The sequence below is a fragment of the Pelophylax lessonae genome, assembly GCF_965119305.1.
Source record: "Pelophylax lessonae genome assembly, chromosome: 3".
NCBI classification, from domain to species: Eukaryota; Metazoa; Chordata; class Amphibia; order Anura; family Ranidae; genus Pelophylax; species Pelophylax lessonae.
Genome location: NC_138770.1, coordinates 543937849 through 543951837, shown reverse-complemented (window position 1 = coordinate 543951837; position 13989 = coordinate 543937849). Strand labels below are relative to the sequence as shown.

At 42.4% G+C, this 13989-nt stretch overlaps 1 protein-coding gene across 1 annotated transcript in view; it reads left to right on the top strand.

The window, feature by feature from the left end:
* ACSS1 (acyl-CoA synthetase short chain family member 1) overlaps nucleotides 1-13989 on the top strand; it is a 243539-nt gene that overhangs the window by 152044 nt on the left and 77506 nt on the right. Inside the window, exon 8 of the mRNA XM_082252543.1 lies at nucleotides 4174-4266. Coding sequence (XP_082108669.1) covers nucleotides 4174-4266 — 93 coding nt within the window. The remainder of the gene's footprint in view (nucleotides 1-4173; nucleotides 4267-13989) is intronic.

The following is a 13989-nucleotide window of genomic DNA, read 5'->3' as shown; positions in this document are numbered from 1 at the left end:
CCAATCCTATTCAGTTCAATGGCCCCTGTTCCCATGTGAGCATTTTGACGGCATGAGGAAAACACCCAACGCTCACTGAGAAATAGCACAATGAGTAGGGAGTCTGCCTTCCTGCTGTAGGTTTGTAAGTTCGAATCCGGAAGGTGCCCTCTGTATGGGCAACACTTGGATATCTCCAATCCTCCAAATGTTGACATCATTAATTTTGTTCATGTTTGAAAAAGGCATGTGTATCAGCAAACTTTTAATCCAAAGACATGAACAAAATACAAAAGATGCCCCATAAAGTCAATATGTAGCAATATTGTGAGCTAAAGCTCTATTTGTTTGTTGGGCATACTTTGCTAATTAGCCAAGTATAAGGGATATATATATATATACCTTCAGTTAAATGTGTAGTAAAATGGTAACACTTGGCCATACCCATATGGAAGAAAAGGTAGTATTTGCAATATATTTCTAAAAACATTCTTTGGAAACACATAAAATATTGTCAAAATTGTGACATTTCCTTGATATGTGTGAAATGCTAATAATCTTTCTTTGAAATATGTTTTACATCTATTTTTTTTCTATCTGACGACCAATTCCCCAATGTAATATTTTGTGGGTTTTTTCAGAGAATGTGGAGGTTCTATATAAACACTGTAGATTTGACTGCTATGATTTCGGAGTTAGCAGGAAAGGTGTATGGAATGTGATGGTGTTTACTAAAGGATCCCTTGTTGGAAGTGTGCATGTTTTTCCAATTCCGCCGGTTTTTGCCATTTTCTATGGGCGAGACAGCGGATTTGCAAGCGGTATTCAAAAAAAAATTGACCCAAAATCGCGCTGGCGAAATTTTTTGAGCCAATTTGACGTTGCGCATGCGCACATTCGCGAGTTCGCAGCTCGCGGCTGGAGGAGCTGTTTAACCTTTCCACACTTTCGCAGATATCTCTCTTTCTAAGTCAGTTTTTGAGATTTTTTAAACGCAAGTCATCTCCAAATTGACTTCCACACCTTCCACAGTGATTTGGGATTTTTGGGGGTACAGGGGAAAATTTGGCTAAACTTTAGTCGAGCTTTTAGCTGGCGTGGTTTTAAGTCGCGCTCTGACCATATTGCATCTTAATGAATCTCACACTAGGCGCTATTTTCCGCCCGCCGTTCTTTGAATGCCAATTTCAGACTTAAATAATCGCCGCTTCGCAAAATCACGCCGAAACGCCAATTCGCCGTACTATGAATCAGGCCCTCAGTGTGCATTTAAATATGAACTTTAGCAGGGGATGGGGTTGTAGAGGAAGCCACTAATTAGCCTCTGCTGTAAACACTCTTGCTGAGAGGGAACATACTGACGGCAGGAGAGTGCAGAGTGGAAGAGTGAATGATTTATCAGCTTGTGCTCTGAAGAAGACAAGTGGTCACAAGATGAAGTTGGATCAAAATCGATTTAATTCTAAACCGTGTCGGAGGTTCTTTACAGTCAGAGCAATAAAGGTGTGGTGGCTTCATAAAACTCTTTAGCAAGTTTCTCAAGGACCACAATATGCAGGTATGTGGGGATCCATAGTGACATGTACACACATACAGTATCTCACAAAAGTGAGTAGGCCCGTCACATTTTTGTAAATATTTTATTATATCTTTTCATTTGACAACACTGAAGAAATGAAACTTTGCTACAATGTAAAGTAGTGAGTGTACAGCTTGTATAACAGTGTAAATTTGCTGCCCCTTCAAAATAACTTAACACACAACCTTTAATGTCTAAACCGCTGGTAACAAAAGTGAGTACACCCCTAAGTTAAAATGTCCAAATTGGGCCCAATTAGCCATTTTCCCTCCCCGGTGTCATGTGACTCGTTAGTGTTACAAGGTCTAAAGTGTGAATGGGGAGCAGGTGTGTTAAATTTGGTGTTATCGCTCTCACTCTCTCATACTGGTAACTGGAAGTTCAACCTGGCACCTTATGGCAAAGAACTCTCCAAGGATCTGAAAAAAAGAATTAAGAATAAAGATGGCCTAGGCTATAAGAAGTAGTGATCGACCAATATAGTTTTTTTATTTCCGATACTGATACCGATATTTTTGTCATCGCATATCGGTATTGGCCGATATTGGCTGATATTTTCGTACATTAAATTTTTTTTTTTACAGGTATTGTTGTGGAGGGATCTGGGGGTCTAAAAGACCCCAACCCCCTCCTTTGCACTTAAAAGCATTCAAAACCCCAAGTTTGGCTGTTTTGAATGCTGTCATTTTTTTGAATTTGGTGCCGAGTACCCGGAAGTGATGTCATAGGTTTTTACATGGAGACCAGATCAGAGCCGAATGCTCTGATCTTCGGGGACAGGATGGTTGCCCGGTTCTGCCGGTGAGACGGGAGACCCGGGCGAGTCGCAGAAGGCGGCTGGAGGGGGGGATGTCCCCTCCCGCTCCTTGTAATGACAGCCGAGCGGCTTCTCAGGTTGTCATTTCAAGACAGCCGACCATCGCCTATGGACGCCGGTACCTGGGTGATGCCTCTAGCTGCAGGCATCACTCCGGTACATGCACTTTCCCGATATATCAGCAATATCGGTACCTGATTCCGATATATCGGAGAAAGTGCAGATCGGCCCTCGTATCAGCTTTGCCAATAATCGGTCAAACCCTAATAAGAAGTTTGCCAAGACCCTGAAACTGAGCTGCAGCATGGTGGCCAAGACCATACAGCGGTTTAATATGACAGGTTCCATTCAGAACAGGCCTCGCCAGGGTCGACCAAAGAAGTTGAGTGCATGTGCTCAGCGTCATATCCAGAGGTTGTCATATGAGTGCTGCCAGCATTGCTGCAGAGGTTGAAGGGGTGGGGGTCAGCCTGTCAGTGCTCAGACCATACATCGCACACTGCATGAAAATTGGTCTGCATTGCTGTTGTCCAAGAAGGAAGCCTCTTCTAAAGATGATGCACAAGAAAACCCGCAAACAGTTTGCTAAAGACAAGCAGTTTAAGGACATGGATTAAAGCATGCATGTCCTGTGTTCTGATGAGACCAAGATAAACCTATTTGGTTCAGATGGTGTCAAGTGTATGTGGCGGCAACCAGGTGAGGAGTACAAAGAAAAGTGTGTCTTGCCTACAGTTAAGCATTGTGGTGGGAGTGTCATGGTCTGAGACTGCATAAGTGCTGCTATCACTGGGGAGCTACAGTTCATTGAGGGATCCATTAATGCCAACATGTACTGTGACATACTGAAGTAGAGCATGATTGCCTCCCTTCAGAGACTGGGCCACAGGGCAGTATTCCAACATGATAACAACCCCAAACACACCTCCAGGACAACCACTGCCTTGCTAAAGAAGCTAAGGGTAAAGGTGATGGACTGGCCAAGCATGTCCACAGACCTAAACCCTATTGAGCATCTGTGGGGCATCCTCAAACAGTAGGTGGAGGAGCGCAAGGCCTCTAACATCCACCAGCTCCGTGATGTCATCATGGAGGAGTGGAAGAGTGTTGAGTTATTTTGAGGGGACAGCAAATTAACACTGTTATACAAGCTGTACACTCACTACTTTACATTGTAGTAAAGTGTAATTTCTTCAGTGTTGTCATCACATGAAACGATAGAATAAAATATTTACAAAAATTTGAGGGGTGTACTCACTTTTGTGAGATACTGTACATACAACTGATGTACCCGTGTCTTTATTCAACCTTATCAACTATGTATCCATGTAACAACTAACATTTGTAAAGTCAGTGTTGGTTTCTATGAACTGTGGTTGCAAATTGATAGCATTAAAGAAAGTGTAAATGCCTTTGTTTTTTTGCAGGAGAACATTAAAATCCTTAGTTATCATTAGGATAAAACTGACCAAACTGATGCTGAGAGTTAAATATTTTCCTATTTTTTAAACTGTTCTAGTATAACACTCAAGAAAAGAATTTGCATGAGGGTTATTGGAGTTTAGCATTTGGCAGCGTTGCTATAAATTACACTCAACCAGGCACAGAAATTCCGCTGTCATTATCACTAACACATTGCTGTATCCCCTGCCGAGCCATGTGATATTGTCACATGCTTGGAAAAAGTTGCCCTTTTTGAACTTGTTTCTTCATGTCCTAGTTTGCCTGGTCAGTCCTATTGATGTATGAAATGCAGTATGCTTCGCTGACTTAATTCTTCTTGGATTTTGCTTTGCAGTGGGTGAGCCAATAAACCACGAAGCGTGGGAATGGTTTTACAATGTGGTTGGGGAGAGAAGATGCACCCTTGTGGACACCTGGTGGCAGACAGGTAAACAGTGGTACTATTAAACATTGTAAGACCAAATTGGGCTCATTTAAAGGAAAAATAATAATGGATTCTTCTTGTCAGTTTTATTTAAGCCTGAGGGCCAGTTCACTCCTGAATTGCATGGGAATGCAGTCCATATTCCTGTGCAATTCCTATGCAACTCAGTGTGGTGCGGTTTTGAACCCATTCATTTGAATGGGCTGAAATTGCACTGGATCATGCATGCAACACTTTCAAAAATACACTTCGCCAAATTGCATGATTCTTCTGTGTCATGCAATCCATTGCAGGTAAACGCACTGCATTTGTGATCTGCGTTTGTGATGTAATTAGGATGTAAAAAGGCGACACCTGCTGCAGATTGCACACCTAGTGCATTTTGAAGTTGGTGCAGGAAACGCACACAGAACTTGGGTTTCCCCCAATGCGTTCTGATGTAAGCAAGCCCTAAAGGTTTTAAAAAATGTTTTTTAATACATAACTTTAGTTCTAAAAATGAATATTTAATACAGGGTGCACCCATAACATGCTGTCTTTAGCTGAAAATGGAGACAGTGTCTGAGTCACTACCCTGACTGAGGCCCAGCCACACCATAACACAACACATGCCAATGCACAAATAATTAAGTTCTGCATGGTTTTCTTCAGATCAGGACAATGCTTCTGCATATATATTGTGAATGAAATGATATAAATATGTGCTGCGCAAACTTGTGTAGATTATATTAACCACTTAAGCCACGGAGGATTTGGCTGCTCAAAGACCAGGCCCTATTTTGCGATTCGCGACTGCGTGATTTTAACAGACAATTGTGCTGTCCTGTGATGCTGTACCCAAACTAAATTGAAGTCCTTTTTTTTTTTTTTCCACAAACAGAGCTTTCTTTTGGTGGTATTTGATCACCTGTGCGATTTTAATTTTTTGCGCTATAAGCAAAAGAAGAGCGACAATTTGGAAAAAATAACAATATTTTTCACATTTTTTTATATGAAATTCTCAAAAAAAAATGTAAAAATCAAAATGTTTTAACATTTTATGCCAATTTGTTTTCTGCTACATATTTTTGGTAACAAAAATCGCAATAAGCGTATATTGATTGGTTTGCGCAAAAGTTATTGCGTTTACTAACTACGGGAAAGATTTATGTCATTTTTATTGTTTTTTTTTAACTAGTAATGGCGGCAATCTGTAATTTTTTTTTTTGCGGGACTGCGACATTGGGGCGGACATTTCGGACCCCTGACTGACATTTTTGACACTTTTGGGAGTACCAGAGACATTACTACAGTAATCAGTGCTATACATATGCACTGTTACTGTAAAAATGACACTGGAAGGGAAGGGGTAACTTTATTGGTGATCAGTGGGTTAAATGTATCCCTAGGGGCGTGATTCTAACTGTGGGGGGCGTGGCTTGTGATGTAACCACAGAGATATACGATCTTACATAGCAGGATCGTATAGCCTCTGTACTTACATCAGGGAGAATGACAGGCGGCTGTGTTTACATCAACCGTCTGCCTTTCTCCCTCTCCTGTGGGAGATCGCGAGTGGCCGGCGGACTTCGGAGCCGCCAGTCACACGCGCAGGGATGCCTGTGGACGAGCGGGAGCGGTGTGTGAGGAGGAGAACACGGTAACAGCTAGGTACCGTGTTCTCTGTTGACATTCTGTGACCGGCTGTGATTGACAGCTGGTCACGTGGTAAAAAGTAAATTTCATTGGCTCTTTACCTAGATTGGGGATGGGCTCTGTCTGAGGAATGAGCCTCGTCCCCGATCGCCGCGCTACGCGCCCCCGGGGACACGCATTGCGGAGTAAATGAGTGGCTTGCGCTGGAGCCACTCATGTGATCGGCTGCGATTGGACACAGCCGATCACGTGGTAAACAGCCAATTTAATTGGCTGTTTACCTTGATCGGGGATGGGCTCAGTCTGAGGGACGAGCCTCATCCCTGATCGCTATGCTGTGCGCCTCCAGGGGCGCGCAGTAGTGGCGAGAGCGGGCGGACGTCATATGACACTATAGTGACTATTTTGCAAATAGTGGCCCAGAATCTCAGGCGGGGGTCTCCAACTGTTCTGGTTTATCCGCTCAGTGAGCTGTGAAAATGCTCTCAGCCGTACTCACACTCCGACGTATGGCCCCTCCCCCACGCGTATCGACACAGGGCTCTTACATGTCCTCATCAGGGGGAAAATATTTATAACACGGTGAAGGGAATAATGTTTTTAAATAACAAAGAAAAATGTCTCGTTAGCTTGTGAACATCTAGTGAACACTGGTAAAATATTAACTGCATTGACTGAAGTAAGAAATAAAGTATATAGCATCTTATCTAAGAGTGGAGGTATACAACAGGAATTTTTGTGTGTAAAGTCTTCCAACCTTGACTATCCTTACATGCTGTTGGATACTTTTTCCATGTGATTGTATGGCCATCCTACAGTAGACCCCATCTGCCATGGAAATGTATACTCCTAGGCACACAAGAAATGACAAGTGACATTTCATGAATGTGTTGGACATTTGATGACATAAATTCGGCCCCCATCCAAGAGGTGTCACATTGGTGGTAGGAATAGTCCTTTATACAGTACCTGTGCCCAATGTCCTCTTTCAGCGAAGCTTACCATTGTAGAATATGTAGTGACTTAAAATAATTTTTTCATAAATCGCAAGAAAGCTCTCTTCATCCAGAAGCACTAACATTTTGCCCCCCCCCTCCCCCACCACTCTGTGCAGCTGCCAAGGGCAATGGAAATACCCGTTACTTCTGAATATGGAGGTGACTGTGACTCACTCTATTTTCTCAATGAACGCATTCTCTAAGTGACGCCCGTGCTGAGCAGTTGATCTCCTGTGTTCAAAACGCAGTGAGCCAGTCCCTTGGCACAGGACCCCAAAGCTAGTGAAGATTATAGGAGTAACAATGTCAACTACAGTGATTTCCAGCTTTTAGAAGGGACCCCACAGGTATAGTATATTTATAGTTACATTGGCCCAAAATGAAGCAATACAACTATGTAAATATATTCATATTTGGAATTCTTCTTTAAATATTTAAAAATCTGAGGTTTTTTTGTAGCTGGATGAATAATAAGAGACTCTTCAGCATTTTGCAGTAACTCCTTGGCTACAAAGTTAGTCATGATGGCCTACAACCAATGCCTACTTGTGACATGAGGAACATACTGCTCTTCTGCTAGTATGGCCTTCAATATAACAATAAACCTGCATAGTGGAAACTAAAAACACCCTGATTCAGCAACTTTACCAAAATCAACATTTGGCTCTTGAGGTACAGTGCACCTGTCACAAGAGGTATATGTAGGCTGCCGATGCCAGCTTATTTTTGAAAAACATATGCAGAGCTACCTCTGTAGGAACCGCTGAATAGTATAGGACCTTTGTGCCTACTCCAACCTTCAGAAAACTGTGACCCTTCTGACATTCTAGGTTTAGTAATGTACCTTGCAACCACACCAAGGAGTTTGTCAGAACTAGCTTTACTATAAAAAAAGCATTAGGAAAAGTAATAAAATAGAATTTTGCTGTATTGAGACAACTCAAAATAGTGACAATGTCAACAATCAAGTGTATCAACAGATGTAAACATATAGACAAACAGCTATAAATAGTAAAAGTCATATAACTGGCATAAAATGAACTAGCTAACTGGACTCAGCATAACGGTAACAATAGCTCTGAAGTGCAACTATGGCTGCTAGAATAAGGTAAATATGGGATCAGGTATATGTACCTTGTGACGAGACCAATCTCGCCACTGGGCATTGGAGAAGCCCGGTTGCTCGCCTCCTGCAATGTGACTATGGACCCTCTCATCAGCCCATGCTAAAGGTAAACCCCATGGCAATTTGACTGTGTTTGTGGCACCTGAGCGCTGTTTGGATATGTTGAGCGCTCAGATCCAGGCTATCTGGGGATGGGTTGAATGTGGGGGTTCTGTTCAGTAGACTGGGAGTTATGCATTTTTGTGTCTTTTTGTGTTTCTTTAACCATGTGGCTAATGGAGTCTTGCCTCTATCCTGGAAGCTAAACCTTATTCCTGTAAACTGTAAGGCACAGGAAGTACACTCCTAATATGGTCATTCCAGGAAGTTCTGAGGAGACGGACTGTCTGAGGGGGCTCTCCATTCACCTATTGTCAGGTGTGCTAATGACCTCACCTGTTGTCTGCTAAGGGATGTATTGACACTCAGAGTAATGTGTATTGAGGGCTCGTTAGGGAACCATTGTTTTGTGTCTGACTATTGTGGACATTGATTGCCCCCTGGGGCTTCTGTCTCCTTGCACCGGGCAGCCCTTCTGGTCAAGCTATCTGACCAATCACTGCTGACTCATTTTCGAGCCCTCATTTGCATGGCTGGAGAGGACCTTATGGGGGGCTGCAGGTACTGTGAAATTGACCAATGGGAAAGCGGTTGTTGGGCGAAGGATGTTCCAATTTCTGTATAAAAGTGTGCTGTGTTCTTCCAATAAATGTTGTTGTTGTTCCTGTTTTACCCTCAACTCGGAGCTTTGTCTCGTTATTGGGGGGATTTATTGTATGCCGTTCCAGTCTGACTGCTAGGAGTGTAAACCCTGCATATGGTTTTTCCTATTCAGCTGTATGCAGCATTCATAAGGTTCCAGCTACACTGTTTGCATCATTCCTTGTTTTCCAGTTCGGGAGTTTGGTGTCCTGCAAGTAGCTGTGCCTGTAGCTCTGGAAGGGGAAGATCTCCTAAACGGTTTTAACCCTTTTTACGCTGAGGTTCGTAACATACCTTTATATGCTAGACCAAGGCTGTAGTAAAGGAAGAAGAGGAGAAGGAGGATAGCAATTCTGGGAAATAACAATGTCCTAATGTCTTTATTGATGTCCTACAGGGCATTCTAGATCTCCTGCCAGCAATGCTGGGGCCCTATTATTGTCTTGGAGGTACTTAACGATAATTCTAATGGTTCTTTTAGCTAGAAAGGTATTTATGGAGAATGTACAGTATATTATTGAGTTGGTAGAGTTCTGCTCTCACAATACTAACAGTATAACTGGGCTTGCTCTCAGAATGATGTGATATAATTGGGCACACAGCCCCTTCACCAAACCTCAGATCTGACAGTAGTCCTGCTGAGACTCCTGTGCTGGTGCTGATGGTCATTGTGTAACTGAAGACATACACTGGTGCGATGGTCACTTCGCTAAAGGCTTTCATTGGTTTGATGACTGCTGCACCAATGTGTCACAGGAAAACTGCCACTTAGGGCTCTTTCACACGGCCGCTCCGTGTGAGAGCTCCGCTGCGGTCCTTTTTTTTTTTTTTTCACGGAGCGGATGACATTTCTGTCATCCGCTCCGTACGCCCGCATATCATCCCATCCGTTTGCGGATGATATGCGGACATAATGTAAGTCTATGGGGGTTTGCGGATGTCAGCGGATGACACCGATGACATCCGATTTTCCTTCCTTTCCGTTTTTTGAACGGAACAAAAATAGGGTTTTGTTCAGTTCAAAAAAACAGAACAGAACTGACAGGAAGAAAATCGGATGTCAGCGGATGGTATTCCGCTGACATCCGCAATGCCATAGACTTACATTATGTCTGCAAATCATCCGCAAAAACATAGGATGATTTGCGGACATACGGAGCGCCCGTGTGAAAGGGCCCTAAGAAGTGACAGCCTCTGAGTAACCTTCCGCTCCCGAAGATGCTGGTACACACTGATGTCCCACACTGCCAAAAGAGCAAACCCATTCACAGCAATTCCTTATAAAGCCTCCTGGACCTCCTTCTGCCACAAGGCTTCCTTGGAGTTGCAGTGTAATCAAGCCACAATACAACATTAGAAGGTGATTTTATCTCTAAAAATCTCATAATTCTATGCTTCTTATTAGGTGGTAATCTCCCCTCTAGTGATCAAGAAAGGGCACTAGAGTATTACAGCACCAGCATTAAGTGAAGGGGGAAGTCATTAGGCACAGTGGTGTCTCCGCTCCTCCATACTTACGTAGCCCATTTCTTGGCTACACATAGTTGCCTTGCTTTGACTAGTTGCACAGTTTTAAGAGATGGGAGAAATGTGCCCAGACAATTGACTCGTTCACAGTTTCCATAAAAAGGGGATTCTGAGCTGTGTCTGAGATTAGTTCAGATTTTGCAGGGTAACATGCAAACTGTGCAAAAAGCAATGAGCAGCCAAGATCTTCTCTTCCTCCTGATACCTGTTTGAAAGTTCCACCCTCAAGTTTCCCATTCCTGTTGGTGTCACCGGCAGTACAGATGGAAGAAAGTCTGCTACTGTTTTTGATAGAATGTTTCCCAGAACATCCATCGGTGCACAAAAATACACACCTTGCTGGAACTTTACACTGCCAATTACCTACATCTGGCCCTAGAAATAAAAGAAGTTGTAAAGGCAGAAAGTTTTTTTATCTTAATGCACTCTTTACATTAAGATCAAAAAAACCTTCAGTGCGCAGCAGCCCCCCTTCAGCCCTTCTAATACTTATCTGAGCCCATCTTTATCCAGCGATGTTGCAGGAGTGTCTTAGCTGTCCGAGACCCCCCTCCTCATTGGCTAAGACAGCAGCGTGGTGCGATTGGCTCCCGCTACTGTCAATTAAAGTCAATCAGCCAATCAGAAAACAGAGGGGGCGGGGCCGGGTCAGGGCTCTGTGTCTGAATGGACACAGGGAGCTGTGACTTATCTCAGGTGCCCCCATAGCAAGCTGCTTGCTGTGGGGGCACTCAACAGGAAGGAGGGGCCAGGAGTACAGAAGAGGGACCCGAGAATACAGTAATCCCCCGCTACATCGCGGTTCAGTTTTTGCGGTCCCGGTAATTCGCGGTTTTTTTTGTAATGTTATTTTACTATATAAATCATTAAAAATTAAAGATTTTTGTGTTTTTCATAGCTCTTGCTCTGTCTCTAAGTATCTTTTATGTGTTTAAATGAGTTTCTATTGTTTTAAAAGTGTGTTTAAAGACCTTAAAATGCTTCTACACGTACAGTGACAGTAAAAAAATCATGCCTACAATGCATTTTAATAGGGTTTTTCTATTTCGCGGAATTTCACTTTTCGCGGCTGGGTCCGGAACGTAACCCCCGCAATGGAGGGGGGTTTACTGTAACATGTTTGTTATTTAAAAAAAAAAAAAACAAGACTTTACAATCACTTAAAGGCTAGTCACAACCAAATAATCCAAGTTGGAAAAATAAAACACATTTCTAAATCTAACAAATAATATTTCTTTGTTCAATAAATGAATGAAAGCAAAATGTACAGTGATTGTGTAATGCAGATTTCTTTTGTTCTTCAACTGACACTTGTCCCAGGAGCTTTATGTGGTAAGAATGTATAGTTGGTAATGTTTAACAAACGCAAATCTTTGTTTAATAACTTTACTACTTTTACTTTACCGCTAGCCTGTAGAGTTCATTCACTTTGGCAAAGGTCTCAGCTATCAGAGGAATTTTCCACTGTAGGGTATTTAATTCATAAAGATGCTTTATCATGCCGCATGCTAATTGAGGGAAACAGGTTTTATTGTTGTTCAAATATTAGCAGAACTCTGCAAGATTTAGTTACAAAAAATTATAGAAAAAATATAAACGGCAGGGCTAGATTGCAGTGGCTAGCCCACTTAGCCCCTCCTGGAATAAATCTTAAAGTATATAATAACATCTCACATAGGCTTTAACATGTTAATGACATTTCAAGAGTCATTTTTAACATGTTTAAGTCTGCAGCATTTATTAAAATAATACCTGGTGATCCTGCCACGAAGATCCGTGTTCAGGAAATTGTGTGGCCATATTTAGACATAAAGCTGCAGTTCCACTAATCTAGGTGTGGAAAATTTCTGCAGGCCGAATTAAAGAAATTAGCACAGATGGATGAATCTCACAATGCGGTTATTGTATTCTGACAGCCAGCATCGCCAGCTGTCACAATTCCTGAACTTTGCAAGTGCCTGCATCTGATTGGATGCAGGAGCTGTTCAGCCGACATGCTTCTGACAATTTTTCAAGCAAAGGAAGTCAGGCAGAGTGGTGCCACAATGGCCACCAACTGATTGAACTTTGTCCAGTTCATTAGGAACTGGCCCAGGTTCGCTCACTGTATAACCAGCTCTGTCCTGTCAAGAGGTTTACTGCAGGCTTCAGTGAGTAGCCAATTCAAGTGATGTGGTGCAACCAATGTTCTTAGCATTTGTTGTACAGTGCTGGTTAAACTTCATTGTGTTAAATTGTTGCTATACAGGTGCAAATGTTCAAGAACTGTAACCATCACAATTCTGTTCTTTACAGCGAATTGAATTTAGTCATTGTAATTTTTATTTTATTGTTATTTATGAGCTGGGGGGGATCTTCGAATAATTTTTGTTCCATTGAATATTATATCATTCATTAATCTGATTCAGTGCTAGATTACTGGCTTTTCATTGGTAATAATCAAAATAATAAATGTGCAGTGCTAAATATAGTGACAAAATAAATAGATGCAACAATGAATTCAATACAGCAGTCAATGTGGATCCCGATCCCTGATGGCGGCGCCGTAGACTGGCCACACAGCTCTTGTTTTGGGATATCCTGGATGTGATTGGCCAGGTCCTCCCTGATGCAACAACCACAGCATTTGAATACTTATCTGGGCTCCTGGCTGGTAAGCTTTTTTATACCTAGTTCACTGCTTTTTGGAAGCAAATATTCATGCTGCTCAAGTGATATACTGAAGATGACTGACTATTGATCATTCATTGAGGCTTGTATATGTCTCATATCTGGTGAGTGCATAGCTTGGGTGAAGGTTCACTCTTGCAGACATTTATCATGTTCTTTGGTGTTATCTGGTGGATATCATTCTCTGCTTAATACTCTCTGATCTTTGGTGAGCTCATAGTACACCTATAGATTATACAGAGAATGGACTCTCACATTTATGGACTTTTCTTATAATATTATTTTTATTATACAGGATTTATATAGCATTGACAGTTTAGGCAGTGCTTTACATCTTGGGGGTAGACAGTACAACTACAATACACTTTAATACAATAGGAATCAGAGGGCCCTGCTCTTTAGAACTTACAATCTAAGAGGGAGGGTCAAGAGATACAAGAGGTAATAACTATGGGGGGATGTGCTGATGGAGAAAATAAATGTACAGTTATTAGGTGGGGGACAGATAGGCTTCTCTGAAGAGATGGGTTTTTAGGGAGCATCTGAAAGTGGACAAAATAGTAGATAGACGGACAGATTGGGGTAGAGCATTCCAGAGGATGGGAGAGGCTCAGGAGAAGTCCTGGAGGCAAGCATGGGAAGAGGTGACAAGGGAGCTAGACAGCAGGAGGTCCTGGGAGGAACAAAGAGAACGATTTGGTTGGTATTTTGAGACCAGTTTAGTGATGTAGCTGGGGCCAAGTTAGGGATGGCTTTGTAAGTTATGGTTAATATCTTGAATTTATTTGTTGGTTGAGTGGCAGCCAATGGGGGGATTGGCAAAGATGGGGTAGCAGACACTGAGTGGTTTGTAAGATGGATGAGCCTGGCAGCAGCGTTCATGATGGACTGAAGGAGGGAAAGCCTATTTAAAGGTAAGCCAATGAGGAGGGAGTTGCAGTAATTAAGACGAGAGATGACCAAGGAGTGGATTAGAAGCTTTGTGATGTCCTATAGTTGCATAAAACCTTATTTCACTATCACTTGGAC